Source organism: Staurois parvus, unplaced genomic scaffold (genome assembly GCF_062004578.1).
Source record: "Staurois parvus isolate SC_StPar_1 unplaced genomic scaffold, SC_StPar_1.0 ptg000218l, whole genome shotgun sequence".
Lineage (NCBI taxonomy): Eukaryota > Metazoa > Chordata > Amphibia > Anura > Ranidae > Staurois > Staurois parvus.
Genome location: NW_028318014.1, coordinates 5664226 through 5690481, shown reverse-complemented (window position 1 = coordinate 5690481; position 26256 = coordinate 5664226). Strand labels below are relative to the sequence as shown.

The following is a 26256-nucleotide window of genomic DNA, read 5'->3' as shown; positions in this document are numbered from 1 at the left end:
GGCCCCCTACTGACCCCGGGCCCTCGGGCAGTGCCCTAGTGCTCGAATGGTCAGTCCGCCCCTGAGTGTGGGGTCCCCCCAGCTATACCAGGTCCTTTGGGTCTGGTATGGATTTTAAGGGGAACCCCATGCCAAAATAGAAAAAAAACTGCTTGGGGTCCACCCCAAAATCCATACCAGACCCTTATCTGAGCATGCAGCCTGGCAGGTCAGGAAAGGGGGGATGAGTGCGCACCCCCTCCTGAATCATACAAGGCCACATGCCTTAAACATGGGTGGGGTGCTTTGGGGGAGGAGGGCTCCACTCCCAAAGCACCTGGTCCCCATAATGATAGGGATAAGGGCCTTTTCCCCACAACCCTGAGCTGTGGTTGTGGGGGTCTGCAGGTGGGGGACTTATAGGACTCTAAAAGCCCCCATTAACAAGGGGCCCCCAGAACCCAACCCCCATATGAATGAGTATGGGGTACATAGTATCCCTACTCATTCACCAAACTCATTCCCTACTCATACAAGTGAGTAAAAACACAACAAGCCCTTTATTAAAAAAAAAAAAAAAAGTGCTCTGAAGTAGATCCAACGACAATCACAATGAACACTAGTCACCGACCGGGAGAGAAAAAAAAGGAACTCCGCACAAGACGAAGGCTTCCACTGTCTGACAGTTCTTAAATAACTAAGGGGCTGGGGAGACATCCGATGACATCACCAGGTGACCCCCCCTTGTGACGTCATCAACCGGCATGCTGGCTTGATGATGTCACAAGGCTGCGGGATCACTGGGTAACATCATTGGGTGGCCCTGCTCCTTAGTTATTTAGGAACTGTCAGACGGTTGAGCTGACAAATGACAGGAGCCTTCGTTGGGTGCAGAGCTTTTTTTTTTTCTCTTCGGCTGGCGTTCACCATGATTGCCTTTGGATCTATTTCGGGGGACATCTATTTTTTGTTTGTTGTTTTGTAATAGAGGACTCATCAAAAACCCCATACTCATTCACATGGGGGGGACAGGATCTGGGGGCCCCTGATCGCTGGCCCCACAGCCACAGCCCAGGGTTGTGGGGAAGAGCCCCCTACTCCAAAGCACCCTCCCATATTGAGGGCATGTGACCTGGTAAGGTTCAGGAGGTGGGGGCGCTTGCTCGCCCCCCCATTTCCTGACCTGCCTGGCTGCATTCTCGGATAAGGGTCTGGTCTGGATTTTGGGGGGGCCCCACTGCATTTTTTTTTAGTTTTGGCATAGGGTTCACCTTAAAATCCATAACAGACCTGAAGGGCCTGGTATGGATAAGGGGGGACCCCACACTGTTTTCATTCTTAATTTTTCATTTCTTTTGTTTACATTCTGCTGTCATTGGGGAAACCCACTGACAGCTGATGAGTCATCAGTTGTTAAGGATGTGGGGGACAGCATCTTTAACCACTAGGGGACTGCCCGCAGTACATATACTGCTACAAGACGTATATAAACGTGATCCTGCTTTCCGGGGTAGGGGGAACATGTGAGGCGCGTGGCTGCCCTATCTGGGGCACCGATCACGGCCGTTGGTGTCAATCACCAGGACCCGGCCGGTGATTACCCGCCAGTGCCGGCAATTGTTTTCAATGGAGCTTTCCTCCCTGTCAGCTTTCAGCTCACTGTTCCGGGATCGCTGGACACAGCCTCCCGGAACAGGGTGTAACAGAGCAGTACACCCCCCCACCCCCTAGTGAAACACTCCCCTTACATAGTTAACCCTTTGAGTGTCTCCAAATGTTAACCCCTTCCTCCCCAGTGCCATTATTACAGTGTCAGTGGTTTTGTTTTTGCACTGATCACTGTATTGGTGTCACTGGGGATGTCAGTGACCCCAAGTCAGTTCCCTCCCAGTGTCAGAATGTCCGCCGCAGTCCCGTAGTCCCGCCATAAGTCGCTGATCGCCACCATAAGTCGCTGATTGCCGCCATAAGTCACCAATCACCATTATTATTAGTATAAAAAAAATTAAATATCCAGTATCTATACCGCCATTTGTAAACGCTATAACTTTCACGTAAACCAATTAATTTACACGTATTTGGATTTTTTTTAGCAAAGACATGTCACAGAATACATTTTGGCCGAAATTTATACCGAAATTTGATTTTTAAAATTTTTTACTAGACATGTTTTATAGCAAAAAGTCCAAAATATTGTTTTTTTTCTCAAAATTGTTGGTCTTTTTTTTTTATAGCACAAAAAAATTAAAACCGCACAGGCGATCAAATACCACCAAAAGAAAGCCCAATTTGTGGGGAAAAAAGTATGTAAATGTAATTTTGGTGCAGCATTGCATGACCGTGCAATTGTCAGTTAAAGTGACGCAGTGCCATAACACAAACCGCTTCTGTCCGCTTCCTGAAATACTGTTACAGGGCGGCACATATATGTGATTCGCGCTCCCGTGGTTTTCACGCCCCTCCCAGATAGCATCAGATTGCCCATCATTACACCAGTCATCACATTTAACCCCTTGATTTCCAGGAGAACGCTCATACACAATAAACCTCCATTGCTAGTATAGTGTCTGAACGGATCGATACGTTTGATCAGATCAGCACTATACCAGCGTTCATATTAGTATAGCATCCCCAAAAACACAGAGTTAGCGGGATCAGCCCCGGGCACCTGCCAGCACCTGTGTTTACCTCCCCCCCTTCTCCCCCAGCAAGTGCAGTGTCAGTAGGTCACTGTCACTTGATCTATTGCACACAAAATTGCAGTGTTCGCAGAATCTGGCCTGATCTCTGTTAGCACTTGCCGGTAAATGATGGCTCTCATATGCAGCAGAGTGCCACTACTAGTGCCACACTACCTTTTGGTGAACTGGCGAACACCAGCGGTCTAGTACATCCTGGTCTTTCACATACCGCTTAGATTGTAAGCTCCAAGGAGCAGGGCCCTCCTAACCCTCTTGTATTGAACTGCATTGTTGCTGTATTGTTTCCCGTTATATTGTAAAGCGCTTAGCAAACTGTTGGCGCTATATAAATCCTGTATAACAATAATAATAATAATACCAGCACATGAGTATCACTTGGTGACGTGGTGAGCCCCATAAGTGCAGTACAAGCTGGTGCAGTGGCGAGCACAAGTAGTGTCCCGCGGCCACCAAGAATTCGCACACTGGCCCGTAGAGCCCCTAGTATCCTTCCAGATGTGCTTGCAAATCCTGATTGGAAGCCCACAAATTCTGCAGCACTTGTACTTCCTCCATTCACTGCCCAACCCAGAATTCAGCTGGAAATAGCAAATTTAACTACTCCCCTTGATTTTTTGGAGCTGTTTTTCACCGAAGATATGTATGCATTGATTGTGGATCAAAGCATTTTATATGCACAACAATGTATCGCTGCCAACCAAAACTCAAACCTTGCCAGACCATTTGCATGGGAACCCATTACGGTTTTCGATTTTTATATTTTTTGGGGGCCTAACCCTCAACATGGGCATTACTAAAAGAAATGAATTGTGATTGTATTGGTCCACAGACCCGATTCACCATATGCCCGTGTTCTCTGCTGCCATGGCCAGGCATAGATATGAGAGTATAATGTGTTTTATGCATTTCAACAACAATACACTCTGTCATCCTTGAGGTGACCCTGAATTTGACCGGCTTTACAAAATTCAGCCCCTTGTAAATCACCTTAACCAAAAATTTGCAGATGTCTATACTCCCCAGCAAAAAATCTGCGTTGATGAGTCCCTCATTAATTTTTCTGTCCACCTTGCATTCAAACAATTTCTCCCCAGCAAGCGTTCTAGATATGGGGTCAAGATGTAGAAGACCTATGAGAGGGCAACAGGCTATACTTATAAGTTTCGGATTTACGAGGGAAAAGATAGTCACGTGGAGCCCCCCCAGATGCCCAGACTACATGGGGAGCAGTGGCAAGAAAGTTTGGGACTTGGTGTCATCCTTTTTCCATATGGGGTACCACTTATACGTGGACAATTTATATTGAAGCATGCCACTATTTAGACATTTGTACAATCTTGGAACTGGCACATGTGGCAAAGTGTGACCTAATGTGTGCCCACCATTAGAAGTGGGTGGATGCAGGGCAGTATATTTTTTTTTGTTTACAAACGATTTTATTGTACATAAGTAGACAGTAAAACAACAGCACAGTATGAAAGTGATATTGTCAACAAAAATATGGCACATTTGAAATGTACAATACATAAAAGTATATTAACATAAAAAAGAAGATAGAGGAAGAAAGAAAGTTATGAGTGCATGAGATACATAAATGATAAAATAGATTGAGTGATACATCTATCAACAATATATGTCAGCCATTCCTTACCGGGGATGTTGTCAATCATGCAATAAATGTCTACAATCCTTCCATGACTCCCATTTTTTATCGTATAAGTGCATCTTATCCAGTAGTGTATAATGAATACGTTCCATAAGCATTACAGCGTCAATTCTGTGTAAAACGGAGTCCAAGGGTACAACATTAGACCGCCAATGCAGGGCAATGGACCATAAAGTGGCAATACATAATGTATGTAGCAATCTCAGAGTGGCATCAGGGACCCCTGGGATATGAACCCCCAATAAACAGGTCTGTATGGACAACTGGATCGGGTTGCCCGATAGTGAGGTAGCCACCTCAGATATCTTACGCCAGATCAAGGATATGTTCGGGCAATCCCAAAACATATGGACCAAAGTGCCTGTGCGGCCACAGCCCCGGAAACATAAAGGGGATGTTTGTGGAAACATTGTATGTAGTCTGGACGGAGTATAATACCATCTGGTTAAAACTTTAAGGGCCGTCTCACGAACCGAAAGAGATCTAGAGCTCTTGCATATATTATCCACCATGGAGTCCCAATCCTCATCCGAAAAAGTGATACCACAATCCTCCTCCCACCTCTGCCTGTACATAGGGGGAGCATGAAAAAGACAGATCAAAAATTGGTGATAAAGATCTGAAATAAGACCCTTACCTCTAGGAGAGTCACGGCTGATACGTTCAAAAAAAGAGATCGGAGAAGACGGGGTAAGGCCAAAGTGCGCATTAAAAAAGTGCCTAATCTGTCTATAACGAAGGTACTCACGAAGAGGAACATCAAATAGCACGCGCAGCATATCAAAGGTAATATAAGATCCTCCTCTTTGGAAATCAGATAATCTGACAAAGGATCGATCATACCACCAACGAAACATGTGAGGGGAAGAAAAGGCTACAACAAAAGTAGGATCACCAAAAAATGAAACACCTGGGGGAATATGAGAGACTAAACTCAGCTTAGCCTTGTATTTGGACCAAAGTGTCAGTGAGTGGGTCACTATAGAGTTATGAAAAGTAAGCGATCGGGGGGAGATTTTAGACCATAAAATTCCCGGTAAATAAAAAGGACGTATCGACTGAGACTCAAACTTGATCCACGGGATTTGAGAGTTAATAGTAGCCCATTGTGATAATTGCGCAAAACGAGCCGAGAGGTAATATAGCCAAAAGTTAGGAAGACCAAGACCTCCCGTCCGTTGTGAACGATACAAAATGGATGAGGCAAAACGTGGATGCTTATTTCCCCAAATAAAATTGTTAATAATCCGCTGAAAATGATCCAAAAACGTTTTTGAAACCGGAACTGGAAGTGCCCTAAAAAGATAAAGCAGTTTGGGCAAAATATTCATTTTAACTGCCGTGACTCTACCCAGAAAGGAGATATGATAACCGTGCCAAATCTTCAGTAGAGTAGAGAGACGTGATACACATGGTGGATAATTAGCCGCAAACATATCCGAGTATCTGGGAGCAAGATTAATCCCCAAATAGGATATCCTGTCCTTGACCCAGCGAAATGGAAAAGAACTACGGAGAGATGCACTTAGGGAGTCAGGAACATTAACAGGCATAATTACCGATTTGGTAAAATTAACAGTGAGACCTGACACTTTAGCAAAATCATTCAATACGACACACAAATTAGGCAAAGAAGTCAACGGGTTAGTAATAAAAAGCATAACATCATCAGCATACATGCTCAACCTAAAATGTGAAACTAATAACGAATAGCCAGAAATATCCGAATGTGATTTGATCGCCAATGCCAAAGGTTCCAACACCAGCGCAAACAAAAGGGGTGAAAGAGGACAACCCTGACGGGTACCTCTACCCAATGTAAAAAAGTCAGAGTTACAGCCAGGAAGCCTTATTCTTGTTTTAGGAGAGTCGTATAGGGCATGTATGCCTGCCAAAAACCCATCACTGAAGCCCATTTTCTGTAGCAAAGAGAACAAGTAGGGCCAAAGAACACTGTCAAAGGCCTTGTTTATGTCTAAACTCATCAACAGAACCTCTTTGGAATGTAAATTGGCATCTTGAATAACGTTTAGAGTGAGACGAATGTTATCAGTAATAAATCTGTCGGGAATAAAACCCGACTGGTCTGGAGATACCAAAGAGGAGATAATAGGAGCCAACCTGTTCGCCAAAATGCGGCTAAATATCTTCAGATCGTTATTCATTACTGAGATTGGTCTATAGTTTTGTGGCAGACAGTGGTCTTTCTGTGGCTTGGGTATTAAAGACATGTTAGCTAACAACATCTCCTCGGGGAACTTACCCCCCTGTAAAACATCATTAAATAGTGTTATCAAGTATGGAGCCAATATAGAGGTAAAATGTTTATAATAGCCAGCAGTAAATCCATCAGGACCCGGCGCAGTAGAGCGTTTCAGCGTTCCCATTGCACATGTTATTTCCTCTAAGGTACATGGGGCATTAAGAGAGGCAATCTGAGAAGGTGTGAGAGCAGGAAGGGGTATAGAATCCAGCCATGAATCTGATAGAGAAACAGAATCCGACTGTGGAGAAGCCAGTAGTTTAGAATAAAAATTTTCAAAAATACCCAAAACTTCCTGAGGTAAAGATGAGATAGCACCTGAATTAGTACGCAATTTATACACATGTGGGGGGCGCAAAGAATGGTTCAATTTCCTTGCAAACATGGTAGATGCTGAGTTGCTATGTAATAGGAACGAGGCCTTCGACCAGCGAAGGGCCTTTTCAGTTTTTTGGGAAAGTAGGGCATTCAGTTCCAAGCGCTTTTGGGACAATAGCTGTTTATTGAGTAAAGATGGATCAGCTACATGGCTTCTATAGTGTGCTTCTAATTCTCGGGTTAAAAGTAGTATCTGCTGCCAACGTTTTTTATTTCTGGCCGAAGCCATAGAGATAAGTCGGCCCCGTAGGACCGCCTTGTGGGCTACCCAGAGTGTGGCTGGGGAAATATCAGGGGTTGAATTAGATTGAAAGTATTCCTTAAGAGATGTAATCACCTCCTGCCAAGAGTCAGTATCAGTTAGCATAGAATCATTGAGTCTCCATGAAAAGGGAGTAGGTGCCAATCCCACAAACGTGATAGATAAGGCCATAATACTGTGATCCGACCAGGGGCTCAAATGAATACTAGCTATCCTAGAATTAGCTAGCAATATAGGGGTACAAAAGATATAGTCTAGTCTAGCATAAGAGTCATGTGGGTGGGAATAAAATGTGTAATCCCTGGCTCCCGTGTTGTGCGCTCTCCAAGCATCCACCAACTGGAGGGCATCTAATTTCTTAGTAAGGGATTTTGGGAAAGCTTGGGAAGTGTGCGAGGCGGAACTACGGTCCAGAAGAGGATTTGCCACCAGATTAAAATCCCCACCCACCAATAGATGGGGGGACAAAAATTTATCCAGTGCACCAAAAAATTAAAAAAAAAAAGTAGCCTGTGCCGAATTTGGTGCATAGACATTAGCAATTGTAAGTTCTCGACCTGAAAGGGTGCCCTTAAGAATAATAAACCTACTGTCTGGATCACGATACACATGTTGAACCTCAAAGGGAAATGAGTTATGTAGAAAAATGGCCACTCCCCTACTCTTGGAGGAATGTAGGGTATAATACCCCTGCCTATAGGATCTATGAAAAAAGGTCGGGTGTTTTGCGGCTGCAAAATGCGTTTCCTGTAATAAGATGATTTTTGCTCCTAATCTTTTATATTGAAGAAAGGCTGTTTTGCGCTTATTTGGCGAATTGAAACCCTGGACATTATGCGAAATACATTGAATTGCCATAATAAACAGAGCTTGCCACTATCATCATAAAAGTACACATTACAAAGATATCCCCTAAAGTTATTTGATTAGACATAGAAACCCGCAGGTCTGCATCAGACAGACATACAGGTGGCAGATCCAGCCTAGGGGACCTCCAGACCCCAACATAGGGGTCGTGATGTCCACAGACCGACACAATACCATCCTCATACACTAAAGTTTTGAGAGAAGAGAAAACGAAAAACAATGGAGAAAAAGCTTTAATATCTTCTATATTTGAAAGGGTAACTGAAGAACATGGATCAGGCAGAAAAGTCGTCATACCTGATAAAACAAAAAGGTCAAACATTAAGGGGCCACATGGGCCCAAATCCTGTCTCCTTAGAACATGGAAAACAGAGCTGCCACCCCGCAATCGGGCGGCGACACCTCCGGCCATGTCAGGAGGCAGGGTGGGGTAACGTGTCAAAGAGTAGTACAACCATGAATTAATGGGCGCAATTAGGAGGGTCCAATGACCCTTGTCATACCTTAACTCGTCCAGTTATCAATGCAAGGCATACAAAATATTCAGTATTGCAAAAATATCACAGCAGCAACCACAGAAATATACAACCTGACAATGTAAGAAATAGAGAGCAAAATCCCTGTGTCCCAAATCTTAGTAAAGTCATAAAAAACAATAGACCAGACCAAAGACTATCAAGACAATGAGTATTAGGCAAATGAGAATGGGCCTGTCAACCCGGTTCTTGTCTGACTCTCCTTCTATCCCTCCGTGGGGAAGGGGTATGCCAAATGGGAGAGATACGAGGGGTGGAGGGTGGGCGTTGAGGTGATGGGGCATCCGCCAAGCCTAATTTGGCCAAGATTGCTCTACCTTCAGGAGGGGATGTAGCGATATATGTGCTCCCATTATGTGGAACTATCAGCTTAAAAGGGAAGCCCCACTTGTAGCGGATACGAGCAGAGAACAGGGCAGTTGTAACTTCTTTCATTTTTCTACGCCTCTCCAACGTGGCCGGGGAAACATCAGGATAGATTTGTAAAACCGAGCCCTCAAAGGAGATCGTTGGAGTATTGCGAGCAGCTCTGAGTATTTCTTCCTTGGTCAGAAAATCCTTCATGCACAAGACAATATCCCTAGGCGGCTTGTCAGCAGGAGGTTTAGGGCGTAGGGCTCTGTGGATACGGTCACAAGCACAAGATCCAGGGTCACGATCTGGAAGGAGTGACTTGAATAACTTGATTATAATTAATGAAAGATCCGACATAGACTCCGGGATTCCCCTGATTCGCAGATTATTCCTGCGATTGCGATTATCAAGATCCTCAACCTGCGCCTGCAGTTGTGAAAAGGCCGTTTGTAAATGATCATGCTCTCTGGAAAGTTCACCATAGGCCAGGCTAAGTTCATCGTGCTTGGTTTCCAAGCGGTCTGTCCTAGAGCCCAGCGTGGCTATTTCCCGAGAGAGAACATTAGTGCTTTTATGCAATTCTGATTGAAATTTGGCGGCTAGTTTGGCGTACATAGATTCCAAGCAAGACTCCAAGTCCCCTTTTGTGAGTTGCTGTGTATTTTCGCTGACCAAGGCCGATAAGGGAACGGTGGTATCCCGTGCGGGATCGGACAGGGATGCTTGCTCTGCATTGACTGGAGACATGCTGCAAATCTCGTGAGCCTTAAGGAGGTATGTCGTGAGGGACTTCTGAGCTTGTCCCTTTTTTTTCTTGGTGGACGGCATACAAAAGAATCTCCCGGGGGTGATCAACTGAAAATTGGAAAGTGAATGGAGATTATAACCCCAGGGGACCTATAGCGCCCAAAATAGGTTCAGGGTTGTAGTTACATGGATGCTGCCAAACCCATCTGCAATAACATTATATTGTAAAAATATTCAGCAAGCCTTGAAAGGGTAGATAGAACATAAGTCACAGCAACCAGCAAAAATTTCACTCCGGGGCAGGATGATAGCACTAGATCCCAGCTCAGGACACAAGAGGGATGGGTGGGAAGCAGGAAGCAGAGGACCTCCGATTCTGAGCTCAGGGCCCCGCAGGGAGACACCCCCCGGGGCAGTATCAAGGCCCCAGTAGGCCTCTGAACCCAGCAAGGGCCACAGACAGAGAAGGAGATGGGCTCTGGGGTTATTAATGTGAGGCCCACTTCCCAAATCACTGTGGGGAGATCATAATGACAGGATGCCGCCTGTACCCCCCACTCACTGTGTCCAGGTAAAAGGAGGCCTCTGGCAGATGGCGTAGGCCGCAAACGTCGCCGCCGCCGCGGGGAGCAGCAACACTCAGCGACGTCCCTCTCTCAGCCTCTGTGAAGCAGAGGACGCTGCAGACGTCCTCGGGTGATCCCCCACAGCCCGGATGGCAGCGGATGCGGATAGGAGGTGCCGGAGCCCCGGCCCACGCGGCCGCACCAGGCCGCGAACGTCCGCCGCCACGAAGGGCGGAAATATCGCCCGGATTCTACCTCCCAGGTATCCGGGATGATACCAGGACACTCCGCTGCTCCACTGTGATCCGCTGCTGCACGGATGGCAGCGGATTCCGGAATACGGCGCCGGAGCTCCGGATTATGCGGCCGCTCCGGTCGCCATCTTGGACACGCCCCCCAGGGCAGTATATTTTAATGGTGGGCATACCACACATTTTTTTTTTTTGGCAGATATTTCTTCTCTTTTTTTCATTCAGTCCACAGGCTGCATAAAAAAAAAATAGAACATAGCATATACACCCAACCAGGACCAGCGACATACTGGTACATCACTGGACTTTGAATGGTTATACCAGGATGATGCCCACAGCTGCAGGCATCATCCTGGTATAATTGTTTTCAGCTGGCGATCGGCTTTCATGTAAAAGATGGCTAATTAATTGCAGGATTGCTTTTACAAGCAGCTGGAGACAATGCCTGACAATAAAATAATAAAGTTACCTGTGAGCCACTGCAAGTTTAAAATGTAAAAAAAGTTCGCTGGCTCCTCTTTACATCTTCATATACATGTATAATAAGAACAAATAAATTATAACAATGGTGCTGCGCCCTTTAAGTGAATATGTGTTTGTTTTTGCTAAATGTGCATAATGAACTGCTTATATCAGTTCATTAAATTGCTTAGTGATAAAAAAACTCAAAGGAATTTTCTATCAATCAATATAAACCAACATTATTAGTGATTAAAAATTATGCATATAAATGTCTAATTCATAAGTGAGTTCAATTAGATGTGAGTCCCATCATACTTGCGGTTTGCTCAATATACTGTAAGTAGTTGCTCATACAATCCGGATAATTTGTGCTATTAGACCACCAAACGTTGTTTTGATCTGGTATGTTCCTTTGCAGAAAGCAGACTGGATAGTTTCCCTCCTTACTCCTGGTAATGCTGTTAAAAGTGAATCCAAAATATGGGTCCTCCCTTCACTGGGCTCTATATGTTCTCTCCCTATTACTCCAGGTGTGTACCGAGGAGAAAAGAAAGAGAGATAGTGCCTTATCTTTGATATAGGGTTAAATATTTATTTGTGCCAATATTGCACTCACAAAATATAAAATCATTCAGCGCTTTTGTTTAAAAAGTGTGTCCAGCCTGAGCGGCGTGCAGACACACACTGCCTGTACTCGCCGTTCCGAGGAATCGGGTGCGTGGTGACGTCAGTGCCTCTCCCCAACGTGTTGCGCCACAGCGTCACGTGGCTTCACCTGGGGGATGTGATTCACATCCAGCAACTACTTACAGTATATTGCGCAAACCGCAAGTATGATGGGACTCACATCTAATTGAACTCACTTATAAATTGGACATTTATATGCATAATTTTTAATCACTAATAATGTTGGTTTATATTGATTGATATAAAATTCTTTTGAGTTTTTTTATCACTAAGCAATTTAATGAACTGATATAAGCAGTTCATTATGCACATTTAGCATAAACAAACACATATTCACTTAAAGGGCGCAGCACCATTGTTATAATTTAAATGCCTGACAATGCCTGCCTTCCATGGCCTTCTCGAGCAGTCCCGTGCCATCGGGGGAAACTGAGAATGCAGCCAGTGTTTCTGCCAGCTGACCATAGAGCTGATGGAGACCAGAATGGTGCCAATCATCTCTATAGCCTAAGAAATCAGAAGCTACGAGCATTTCATCACTTCAGTTTTGCAGGATATAAACAGCAACATTTGTAAATTGGGAAAACATCTGATCACACCGATCTTGGTTTGATTAGATAATGTAAGGGCAGAGGAGAGATCTAGAGTCTGATAGAGCCCAGATTTCTGAAAAAAGAATATATGACAATGCCCATTGAAGTTATAGGGGATATTTGCATTCCCTGTTATAGCATTAAAAGTGATAAAAAAAATAAAGGGACAGTGTAAAAAATAATTAAAAAATTCAAAATAACTTAAAAAAAGTACCCTTACCCCCCTAGTACACGCGCACCTGCATTCGTGAGCCTCGACCCTGTGCCAGTATGGAAACAGCAGTTGCAACATGCATGTGAGGTATCGCCACAAACGTCAGATCAAGGGCAGTAATTCTAACACTAGACCTCCTCTGTAAATCTAAAATGGTAGCTTGTAAAGGCTTTTAAAACGTTGCCTATGGATATTAAAAAAGTATGCAGCTTGCCGCCATTGCACGGGGCATGCACATTTTTAAAGCATGTCATGTTTGGTATCTATTTACTCACCATACCATCATCTTTTATATTTTACCAAATAACTGGCCAATATATTGTGTTTTTGTGCATTAAAAGTAAAAAAAGTGTTTTTGTTTTAAAAAATTGAGTTTGAAAAATCGCTGCGCGAGTACTATGTGACATAAAAAATTGCAGCATCCACCATTTTATACACTAGGGTGTTTTCTTTAAAAAATATATAATGTTTGGGGTTTAAATTAATTTCCTAGCAAAAAATACAGATTTTTTTCATGTGAACAAAAAGTGTCAGAAAAGGCTTGGTCTTCAGGTAATTAGAAGAGTGAATGATGTGTGGCATAAACTTCTAATGCTGGGCATAAAATGCCCCCACCCCCCAAAACGACCCCTTTTTGGAAGGTATACACCCCAAACTATTTGCTGAGTGGCATGTTGAATCAATAGAAGAATTTATTTTTTTACCACAAGTTTTTGGAAAATGACAAAAAAATTTTTTATTTTTTTTTACACAAAATTTACCCTTAAATGATTTATTGCTCACACATGCCATGGGTATATGTGGAATTACTCCCCAAAATACATTCTGCTACTTCTCCCGAGTATGGGGGTACCACATGTGAGAGGCGTTTTGGCAGTCTAGCCAAGTACAGGACCCCAAAATTCAATAAGCACCTGCAGGCTTTTAAAGGGCTTTATTGCCTTATTACACTTCCTGACTACCTATCACAGTTTCTGAGGCCCTGAAATGCAAGGATAGCACCAAACCCCCCCAAATGACCACTTTTTGGAAAGTAGACACCCCAAGAAATTTGATAAGCATGGTGAGTATTTTTCAGATCTCGTTTTTTGCCACAAGTTTTTGGAAAATGAAGAAAAAAACAAAAACTTATTTTTCTTTTCTTTTTTTTATATTTCAAAACTAGACTAGAAAAAATTAGATCTGCAAAATACTCACCATGCCTCTTTTTAAATTCCTTGGGGTGTCTATTTTCCAAAAAGGGGTCATTTGGGGGGGGATTGGTGCTATCCTTGCATTTCAGGGCCTTCGAAACTGTGATAGGTAGTGAGGAAGTGTAATGAGGAAGTTACGCACCTTCAGGCTTTCAGAGTGGTCATTGGATTTCAGGCTCCTGTATGTGGCTAGGCTTCCAAAAAGTCTCACACATGTGGTATCCCCATACTCGGTAGAAGTAGCAGAATGTATTTTAGGGTGTAATTCCACATATACCCATGGCTTGTGCGAGCAATATATTATTTAAATGACAACTTTGTATTAAAAAAAAAAGTATTTGTCATTTTCCAGAAACTTGTAAAAAAACCCTACCTCAGACCTCCAGGAAGTAAAGGAAGGACTTATCTGCTCCACTAGTGAAAGCATGAAGAGGGAAAAAAAAGTTTGCAAAGAATAAATAGCCTGTGATTTTCTATAACTCAACACACAGTCATTAATGTCTAAACCGCTGGCAACAAAATGCCTGGTTGGACCAAGGAGAATTCTGACGCCCATACTGTTTGATGAACCCTGGTAACTGTTGATTACGGTGAGACAGAGGATGATGTAGAGTGTGACCTGACCAGAACCTTGATGCCTGAGATGTTTTGAAGAATTTATCTCTCTACATGCGTATTTTATACGCACTTCTGGTGAGTGCGCATTCTATTTGTTTCAAGGATCTTTACCTCCGGATTGCACAACATTCTATTTATTCCCTATAGCAATTGACATGGGAATTTGGACAATTGTGTGCTTTGATTTCAATAACTGAATAGCGCATCGTGTACTATTGCATTCTATTTCCGTTTTTTTCTTCTGCCTTTATATATACGCTTAGGACATTTGAATAGAATACTCATTTTATGTTTTCTAATTCAAGTGCCTCCTCTCTTTTTCTATTGTAAAAAAAATAAATCTTCCATGGACTCAATATGCCTCTCAGCAGGTAGCTTAGGGTGTCTACTTTCTGAAAAGGGGTCATTTATGGGTGTTTGTACTGTCCTGGCATTTTAGCACCTGAAAAAATGTGATGAGCAGTCAGAAAGTAAAAGCTGTGTAAATTCCATTATCTATATCATAGTTTGTAGACGCTATAACTTTCACACAAAGCAATAAATATACACTTATTGGGATTTTTAACCAAAAATATGTAGCAGTCTTTTTTTGTTTACAGCGCAAAAAATAAAAAGCGCACAGGTGATCAAATACCACCAAAAGAAAGCTCTATTTGTGTGAAAAAAGGACGTAAATTTCATTTGGGTACAGCATTGCATGACCGCACAATTATCAGTTGAATTAGTGCAGCGCCGAGTAGCAAAAAGAGGCCTGGTCATTAAAGGGGGTAAATCCTCTAGAGGGCAAGTGGTTAACAACCAGCTATTCTTCACACAGAGTTCGGATCAGTTGATACATTTTCGACTGATTCGAATTCGAATCATTTTGAAAATTTGGAATTTGTTAGAAAATATACAAAACAATTTTTTTTTAATAGAAATGTGTTACTATTGTTATTTGGAAATTCGGATACATCCGAAATTTGCCCAAATTTAGATTCTGAACGGAACAAATTGCACGTCTATTGTTGAGTGGTGAAACTTTGAACACTTGTAACAAAGGTGGCATAAGACCAGGTGACTAAAATTTTACAGTCATTGGCAGACAACCGAGCTCAGGAATAGGAACATAACGAATCCGTTTCAGAGTAGGTGCAGTAAGGCAAGGCAGAGATTATGCAATTTTCTTTCTTCCAACCAGGGGATGTAGGAAAGAAAATAGCTTGATTTCCCCATCAACACAGTCAGTTTTGATGGGGGAATCACTCCCTCGGTGCTATTGTGTTCTGCTGGCAGGGAGTCTTCTCTACCAGCAGAACACAATGATTGCTGCTGGCCCCTATAGCTGCTGGCAGTAATCGTATGCAAAAATTCCAACAGCTTTAGTCAGAAAATTAACCACTTCAAGTCTGGACACTTTTACCCCCTTCCTGTCCAGGCCAATTTTCAGCTTTCAGTGCTATCACACTTTGAATGACAATTGCGCGGCCATGCAAAACTGTACCCATATGAATTTTTTGGCATTTTTTTGAGACAGATAAAGCTTTATTTTGGTGGTATTTATTCACCACTGGGATTTTTTTTTTCTTTTGTTATGTAAATGAAAAAGTCCAATAATTTTGATAAAAAGTGTTTTTCTTATAAAATTTTGCAAATAAATAATATTTCATCATAAATCTTGGCCAAATTTTATTCCGTTATCTTTTTAGTAAAAAAAAAATAACCCAAATTAGTTTATAACCAAAAATTATAACTTTTTAACTTTTTTTTTACATTTTTATATTATTATTTGTTTTTTTTTTGTTTTTTTTTTTACATACTGTCACCCTAGCAGTACAGTGTCACCATAGTGTCACAGTTAGCAACTTCTGTGTACTGTGCGCTTCAGCGTACGTTAACCCCGCTCTGTCATTTTACGTGGCCTACTACTTGGTGGCTAAGTTGCTGTCATTCCCAGTCGCTTCCACTTTGTTACAATACCACTAACAGTTGACCGTGGAATATTTAGTAGCAAGGAAATTTCACAGATGGACTTATTGCACAGGTGGCAACCTATCATAGTACCACACTTATATTCACTGAGCTCCTGAGAGCGACCCATTCTTTCACAAATGTTTGTAAAAGCAGTCTGCATGCCTAGGTGTTCCAATACTTTTGACAAATAGTGTATGTAAAACATCAAAAATAAGTGCTTATAAGAAATCCAGTATTTAAAATCCAGTAATATACTGTCTCACTCTGCTCTGCATATGCTCAGTTGCTTTCTATTTTAGGCACTGTGCCTGTAGAGTAGGCAAGTGGTACCTGGTCCATGCTCTCCATAAACTTGTTGGGCGCCAAGTGTGGGTCACATAGGAGGCCCACTCCTGACCCGGTTCTTTGGGTTAACTGACTCTTGCATGTGGAGTAATGCTTTGCTGAAGGCATGTTCACAAATGCCTGGGACCGGGAAGGAACCGTGGTCATGTGAGTAATTAAACAATAAGGCAACTTTCCAACTCAAAGATGAGCCACATGTGTGCAGTACCCAAATTAAAGTTTTCCCATAATGTTTCATCCCATGTCCTATACACTTGTACTTATGTATGTGTTGCACTCAGAGGGATAGGCTGAGCCTCTGACAAATCCACCAGTGTATCTCTGTTACCTCACTTCCAGTAACAGAATGGGGACCCACCGAGCACATAGCATGGAACTCATACGTACTTTCACTTAACTCTTCTACCTAGTGACCAGGCCTTAGATCTCCATAGCGCTAGTCCATTCCTGGTGACCGTCAGAGACAGACAGCTAGGGAGGGGAGTCAAAGCCCCCTTGTCACCAGAGAACCTGCTGTATAACAGGTACCACGCCAATGACTGGTTGCTATTTCTCTCTTGCGATTACTCCTGAACCTCTGTCATAGTGATGCTACACATACCCCATACTGTGAACGTGAATCTAAGTTCTTTGGCTCTAAGCAATAGAATCAACTTTTACTGTGAACTTGGCAAAACATGTAAAACTTGCAATAACGTCCTTTCTTAACTGAACCTAACTGTGGCTGCCCCAAGTTACTTGCACAGGTGAAGTCTCTGAGAAAAATCCATGCTTGGTGATGCGCTAACAGAGAAGTCCATGTACCAGGGTTCTTCTGGCAAGTCAGTGTTCCAGAGCAGACTAGAGGTCCCAGCAAGTCTTTAGTTGCATGTGTTCCCCATGCACGCCTCCAAGTGTTCCCCAAACCTGAGATGCCCTGAGTCCCCCCCCTGGCCTTCTCCTTTCCTTTTCTCACTTCTCCTCTCCACCCTGGAGCCCTGACCTCTTCCCTTTTATAGAACACGGGATGGTAGGCTGGACCCCAGTGAAAACCCATGAACACACCAGAGAATTAACCCTTTCCTCCTGACCTGGGCAGCTGGGAGCTAACTAAATACACAGTAGGCTACCTGTCTATATGCCAAATTTGTAGAGGCCAATCTGCTGACAGCCTAAAGATTTAATGCTGCTCAGGACTCTGGCAAGAAGAAACAGGAACAATAATGAAGGCAACTGACAGCACACACTAATTTTGATGGCATTATTATTGATGTAAAATGTATGTTTCTTGCTAAAGAATATTATTTTTTATCAAGTTTTTATGGGTAAAGTTTCACTTTAAGTGGATCATTTGCAAAGTACTTTTGGTAGATTCCTTCAGGTAGCGTACAGACAGCAGATCCAGTATCAAGCATCAGGATAATGGAGTAGCCTTTGTTAACATAAGCAGTAAAAATAGCTGAACCATGCCCAAAGCAGTATTTGTTCTGTGTATGCGCAGCTCTGCATTTCAGTTTAGATTTTAATTTTTTTCATACCTCTATGTTGGGCCTGAATTTGTGCCTTATGAGAGACAGATTCAAAGCCTCTATGTTTCCAGTAGTCCCCTAACTGTGTTGGGGTTTTTTTTGCCTCAGGCGTAGTAGTTTAATTTTGACTTGAAATTGTAATAGTCTTTTCTAGAGTTAAATCATGTTCCCAAAGCAGTCTTTATGTGAGCTGAGTTTGTTTTTTTCTACTAATTGGTCTCTTAATTTCATCTGTTAGAAGGCCACGCACACACAGATAACAACTAAGGCAGCCCATAGATGAGTCACATTTTGATGGGGGAATCCTCCCCGCTGAGCATTGTATTCTAACAGTGGGGAGACTTCCCTGCCTTCAGAATACACTGATCAGCAATGGCGCCCCTTGGTGTAAGCAGAGGTTACTGCTTTGTTTGTTAGCTAGGGAAGCCTGAATATCCCTCACAGTTCACTACAATTACTTTGCCAGCACTGCAGTTTAATGGAAAATCTGTCATCAAAATGATAGTACACTGACCTGGAACAAGGGAGTAACTAACAGCCTAATTAAGTGACTTTCCCAGAAAAGAGGGACAGCAATCACATTTGACAGCTCTTGTCTTACCATCAAAAAAGAAGGAATATCTGCAAAGACTTGAGAGCCACTTATCCATCTTGTTCCTTTATTTAGACTCTGCTGCAAACGCAGAAAATTACTAAGTATTTTCACTCTTGATTCCTTTTTCTCTGTTGCATTTTTTTTTTATTTGTTTTCATGTAATTTCTTTTTTATATAAATAATTTATCGGCACAATTTTTTACCTTTTCATTATTAAACCATCTGTTGAAAAGGGTTAAAATTTCCTCCAATGCACTAATGCAGAGCTTAAAGAATCCCTGTCTCTTGGAGAACACTACTGTACTGTAAATCTCTACAAGCAGCCTGACACTCTGCTTGAGTGCCTCCATCAGAGAACTACTTCCTCGCCACTGGGACACAGGACAAAAGGTATTATAGCTGGGCATTGCACCCAAGGACTAGAGGACACTAGATTAGGTGCAACTGGAACAGTTTATTGAACAGAAATACAGGTTTTTATACACTTTGGGAACAGGGGCAGTCCCCACATGAACAATAAAAACAATACACATTGGGATAAACATCCCACACTGATTAGATAACAAGATAACAAGTTTAATCTCATCATGTAGGAACCTCCAGGAGGACTAGCCAACAGGCTATAATAGGTGACTCAATTAACAATGGGAGAAAAGAGACAACGGTAAACACATCACACCTTGATAAACAGATTACAGCAAAATACCTCTGCATCAGATTGTTTTGAGCTGATTATATTAACATCTGCTCTAGAGTCTAGAAGGGGGAATTGAAGCAGTCAATGCTGGTTTGGGCACAGAGACATTAAATCTATATCCTGGTTCTCCAGTGTTCAGATTCAGCCCATGTCTCCTCGAAACATACAGACTCTGAAGTAAAACTACTCCAATGGTCCCCCCAGGCACACACCTCTCAAAGAATAGAGGTCACTCCTATTCCAGGGCCCATGGTCAATAGGCAAGAGGCTAGCCTGCAGTCCCCTCGAAAAAGTCCCTGTCCTGGTTGGGTCTGTCACACTCTGGATATACCTGTCTGTGGTGACAGTGAGTGTCACAGACATTTATTCTAAGTAAAAAGTGTTATTGCTAATATCGTGGACAGTTGGTGGCAGCGTAAAGAATTAATTGCTTAGTGAACCAAACCCAGTGACAAGCTCTCTCAGTCTGTTGGCCCTTAGATTGCGATCCAAATGTTTGTGCAGGGTGAGGCTCAGAGCATCATTTTAGTGATTAAAGTGGTTATAAACCCTTACATGTACCCAGTGAAGTGACTGGCCTCAGGTGATACACAGAGATGAAACAAATCCTCCTACTTAAAGCGGAGTTCCACTCACCTGTCAAAAAATAAAAGTCAGCAGCTACAAAAACTGAGGCTGCTGAATTTTAAAAAACAGCCACTTACCTGTCCCTCAGTCCCTTGGTGTGTCCCCCACAGCCCGTTTCACTGGCCGTCCTGGATTCCAGGAGGCTGGCATTTTCAGTGTGGGCACCTGGGTGTAATAGCTTGTGGCTTCACAGCCGGGTACCCACTGCGCATGTGCGAGTAGCGCTGCGCTTCATGAATTGTCCTGTAGTCTTCTGGGACCTGTCACGTGTCACAAAAGACTATAGGAAGGGAGAGAGGGAGGACACCTTCAGTTTCCAATCGCCTAGCCATGGGTAGGCAACCTGCGACTCTCTAGCTGTTGTAGAACTACATTTCCCATGAGGCATTGCAACATTAAAAAACTGACAGTTACAGCTATGACTTGCAGAGGCATAATGGAACTTGTAGTCCTCCAACAGCTGGAGAGCCACAGGTTGCCTACCCCTGGTAGGCAATCGGACCTGAAATGGGAGCAGGTACCTGTCAAATTCGGGTACCCGCTCCCCCCCGCCCCCCAAAGGTGCCAATCCTTAATGGGGAGCGGGGGTGCAGTCCTTAAAGCGGAACTTCCCCTTTTGGGTGGAGCTCCGCTTTAAGCTACACCTGTTTATCTGTAGTCTTTACTTCTCTACATCCTTTTAAATTCCAACATTTATAAATATTGTCTGAGCTGTCAGGAAACAGGGGGCATGGAGCTGAAGTCACACTCTGCAGAGCTTAGTATGGAGAGCTCCAAGAGCTGATTGGAAGAAGGGGACACAGCCACCTACACATAGCACACAGAGCTGAAGCTGTCAGTCAGCTGGAGCTCCCTCCCATCACTATTTTTTTCTTGGTGTCAGGAGAACTTGTCAGAAGTGACTTATACTGATACCAGAGGAACAAGGCAGCAGACAGAAATTACACTTAGTGCATGTAAATGAGACAAGTACACACTATAGAGGGATACGCTTTGTTCATATTTCATGTTTACAACCACTTTAAGTAATTATCCTGAAATGAAATGAACAATGGTAGCATGAGAAAAAATTCAGACAGTAAAAAAATTGTGGCATCTTCTAAGATTAGTGGACAGTGTAGAAATGACCCCTTTAAGTAATTATCCTGAAATGAAATGAACAATGGTAGCATAAAAAAAAATTCAGACAGTAAAAAATTGTGGCATCTCCTAAGATTAGTGGTAGTGGAAATTGTCCACCTGTTCCTGGTCAGGTGGAAGATGAATTTAATTTTCCAGATTGCACTAAAATTGTGGCACAGCATGGATTTGGGTGCTATTCATTCCTAATGGCACCCCAAACCAGGTGTGATTTTGCAGTGACTGATAAAAATACACTTGGAACTTGTGATAAAACATGTGTGAAAAACCATGCCAAGCTCCTCATCCAAAAAGTTGCAGGAGCTTCTTTGACACATTTGTTGCATATAGGGCAGCCTATTCAAGTGAATGGGCTGACATAATGCATGACACATGGAAATGCGTTAAAATCGCACAAACAAAAAACTGCGACCAGCAACATGCATTCCTACTATGAAAAGTATGAATCGGGCCTAACAACATCAAGGAGAACCCAAGGTGTCAATGGAACCCTGGTTGAGAAAGGAAAGTTTATACTATGTGGTTAATTTGGTGTTAACACTGTTTAAAGTGTGTGAAACCCCTAACATTGGACTTCTCTTATTTTCTCCCTTTTGGTCTGTTATATGTACCATTAAAAGTGTTTTGTTATATCTATTCTATAATTGTCTGTGGATTCTACCAGAAATCCAATGAATTGATAACTTCCTGTGTTCTCTGCCTGTGCTGCACTATAAACAGATAGCAAGGTTCCCAGTTCTCTTTGTGAACTACAGAGCAGATCCACCTTACAGTTATGGGATGGAGAAGAGAGGGGAAGGATGAGCTGTCCTAATACACTTCCTGTCCAGGGGCGGACTGACAACTCATGGGGCCCCCGGGCAATAGGGGATCATGGGGCCCCTGTGTCCTTGCCCAAACTCAAAAAAGCCTATGAAAAAGGTACTATGGGCATCTCATGGGGCCCCCTACTGACTCCGGGCCCTCGGGCAGTGCCCGAGTTTCCAAATGGTCAGTCCGCCCCTGTTCCTGTCTTTGGTTGACAGCAGTGCTCCTCTACAGCTACAGTGTAGCGAGTGAGTGTTGTCACCTTAGGACAAGATGTGAATTATTGGTGGGATCAGCAAATGAAAATAAAAAATAAAGAGACAAAACTAATGCAGATACTACATCCAAAGACTGGGGTTCTACAGTATATTACAGACGTGTTCTTGGGTCTAGAAACCTTGTAGCTGAGCTCTTCATAAAGAGTAAAAGTTCACAGAGACGGAATTTATAATGCAAAGATGGTTCATTTGGTCAGTTGCATTCCAAGCTTTGCACACAAAATTGCTATCCCAGGGTAAAGGTGCCACTTTTATTTCTGCCCTTGAACCTGTTTTATCAAACCTGATCTGATCATTTCTCTTCCAAAGTCTGTTTCCAGATACACACAGTGGGGTTGATTTACTAAAACTGGAGAGTGCAAAATCTGGTGCCGCTGCGCATGGTGGCCAATCAGCTTCTAACTTCACCTTGTTCAGTTAAGGTTTAAGAAAAAAAATGGAAGCTGATTGGCTTCTGTGCAGAGCTGCTCCAGATTTAGCACTCTCTAGTTTTAATGCATCAACCCCAATGTTGCACAACTGCATCAGTCTTTTTATACTGGGTGATAATGGATATGCATTTCTGGATAAGTTCTGATAAAAAATGGCAATATATTGGTATAGCTAGCTTGGCGTAGCACAGACTGTGCTCTTTCTTCTGCTCCCGAGTGCTCAGAGTAAATGGTGCGTATTTAATGAAAGAACTGATGGACTGTTCCCTGTTGAATTTTTATTAGGTAATGCAGCTATTAGGAAAGATGGAAACTTCAATTTTTGAGCAGAACAACAAAGTGAAGAGTGCCCAGGGGGAGCAGCGCCATGAGATCCAACTTCTAGATCTCAAGTATGTATTTTAATTACATTAATGCAGCTCCAAGAAGAAAATTGCCTTTAGTCTAATGACAAGCTTGGCATAAAATAAGAGACTAAATCAATACAGAGTTAAGAAGTAAAACTTAGGAATCACTATGACAACTTGATCGCTTACTGTTATATTGAATTAAGAGAATGTCTTATACTGTGTGCGGTGGAAATGTTCAGTATTTAAAGTAATCTTGTCTTTAACCTGGGCAAATCAAACTGAGCTTTTGATGAATAAAATATACTGAATAAGCCAGGAATCCTTCACTGAAAAGAGCATAAAAACTATAGATCCAAAAGTAGTTAAAATTACATGAAAATCATAACTTCTTGTGAAAGTAGCGCTTGGCCCCGCCCTCTCCTTCTTTTGCGCTTCCTTGTTTGCCGTTCAGCTTTACTAATAAATTATAAAGTTTTGATTGTAACTTCAGCAGCCCATATCTCAACTGATAGTTTACACATGTTTTTTTAATTAAGGTTTTTGCATTTTTTCATGATTTGTAGACTCTTGAGTTGCTCAGGTTTGTGACGGTTTAATTATCGTCTTCTGCAGAGTTTCATGTGTGCTGCATTCCTATTATGTATAAATACACTGCAGACTGAAGAGACTGTTTGGATGATATCAGTGTTCCAGAAATGAATTACTGTTAAAATTTTGGTGTGCTGAAAATCTAGAGCAGATATACACTACATGGCTGATTGCTATGAGGACAGGATGATTCATGGTACAAAACTATTTTTAGTGTATATAGAATCCATGGAGAAGTGAGGTGCAGGCTGCAGTATTGTTAGGTTATGGTGTAAATGTCATGAGAATATTGTACAGACTCCAGACTGATTACAAGTATATATACTCCATTCCTACACCAGTGGTTCTTCAATCTATGCATCAGCTGTTACTATAACATTGAGCAGATCTAATAAAGAGCGGAATGTTTGTTCGACTTAAAATAGTGACAGTATCAATAGTGTTGCTAAAGCATACAATGCCTTGAAAAAGTATTCATACTTTCCATATGTTGTCATGTTACAACCAAAACCGTAAATGTATTTTATTGGGATTTTATGTGATAGACCAACACAAAGTGGCACATAATTGTGACGTGGAAGGTTAAATGATAAATGGATTTCAACATTTTTTACAAATAAATATCTGAAAAGTGTGGCGTGCATTTGTATTCAGCCCTTGAGTCAATACTTTGTAGGACCACCTTTCACTGCATTTACAGCTGCAAGACTTTTTTGGTATGTCTCTACCAGGTTTGCACATCTAGAGAGTGACATTTTTGCCCATTCTTCTTTGCAAAATAGCTCAAGCTCTGTCAGATTGGATGGAGAGCATCTGTGAACAGCAATTTTCAAGTCTTGCCACAGATTCTCAATTGGATTTAGGTCTGGACTTTGACTGGGCCATTCTAATATATGAATATGCTTAGATCTAAACTAGTGGTCTCCAGACTGTGGCAAGGGGGCTGGATGTGGCCCTTTGCTTGCCTTTATCTGGCTCCTGGGGCTCTTTTCCTCCCACTGACACCAATGATGGCAAACTTTTCCTCCCACACTGACATCAAAGAAAGAAGACAATTCCTCCTACTGACACCAACAATGGGGCAGGATTCCTTCCACTGATACCAACGATGGGGCACTATTTCTCCCACTGACATAAACAAATGGGGCACTATTCCTTCCACTGACACCAGTGATGGGGCACTATTCCTCCCACTGATACCAATGATGGGACACTATTCCTTCTTCTAATACCAATGATGGGGCACTATTGCTCCCACTAACTCTAATAATGGGGCAGTATTCCTTCCACTAACACCAAGGCACTAGTCCTTCCAGTGACAACAAAGATAAGGCATTGTTTACTTTCACTGGATTCCAGGACATTTTCTACTCCCACTGGCCCTAGTCTGGCCCCCCTCAAGTTTGAAGGACAGTGAACTGGCCCTTTGTTTAGAAAGTTTGGAGACCCCTGATCTAAACCATTCCATTGTAGCTCTGGCTGTATGTTTAGGGTCATTGTCCTGCTGGAAGGTGAACCTCCACCCCAGTCTCAAATCTTTTAAAGACTCTAACAGGTTTTCTTCTAAGATTGCCCTGTATTTGACTCCATCCATCTTCCAATCAACTCTGACCAGCTTCCCTGTCTATGCTGAAGAAAAGCACCCCTACAACATGATGCTGCCACCACTATGTTTCATGTTGGGGATGGTGTGTTCAGGGTGATGTGCAGTGTTAGTTTTCTGCCACACACAGCGTTTTGCTTTTAAGCCAAAAAGGTCAACTTTGGTCTCATCAGACCAGAGCACCTTCTTCCACATGTTTGCTGTGTCCCCCACATGGCTTCTCACAATCTGGACTTCTTATGGCTTTCTTTCAGTAATGGCTTTCTTCTTGCCCCTCTTCGATAAGGGCCAGATTTGTGGAGTGCACGACTAATAGTTGTCCTGTGGATAGATTCTCCCACCTGAGCTGTGGATCTCTGCAGCTCCTCCTGAGTTACCATGGGCCTCTTGGCTGCTTCTCTGATTAAAGCTCTCCTTGGCCGGCCTGCCAGTTTAGGTGGACCGCCATGTCTTGGTAGGTTTGCAGTTGTGCCATATTCTTTTCATTTTTGGATGATGGATTGAACAGTGCTCCGTGAGATGTTCAAAGCTTGGGTTTTTTTTTCTATAACCTAACCCTGCTTTAAACTTCTCCACAACTTTATCCCAGACCTGTCTGGTGTTTTCCTTGGCCTTCATGATGCTGTTTGTTCACTAATGTTCTCTAACAAACCTCTGAGGGCTTCACAGAACAGCTGTATTTATACTGAGATTAAATTACACATAGGTGGACTCTATTTACTAAATAGGTGACTTCTGAAGGCAATTGACTCCACTAGAATTTAGTTAGGGGTATCAAAGAAAAGAAGGCTGAATACAAATGTACGCCACACTTTCCAGATATTTATTTGTAAAATATTTTGGAAATCATTTATCATTTTCTTTCCACTTTACAATTATGTACCACTTTGTGGTGTTCTATCACATAAAATCCCAATAAAATACATTTACATTTTTGGTTGTAACATGACAAAATGTGGAGAATTTCAAGGGGTATGAAAACTTTTTCAAGGCACT

General features: G+C 42.5%; 1 protein-coding gene across 1 annotated transcript in view; it reads left to right on the top strand.

The window, feature by feature from the left end:
* The window catches only part of FAM81B (family with sequence similarity 81 member B), a 90922-nt gene that overhangs the window by 50578 nt on the left and 14088 nt on the right, over positions 1–26256 (top strand). Inside the window, exon 6 of the mRNA XM_089679151.1 lies at positions 23005–23111. Coding sequence (XP_089535277.1) covers positions 23005–23111 — 107 coding nt within the window. The remainder of the gene's footprint in view (positions 1–23004; positions 23112–26256) is intronic.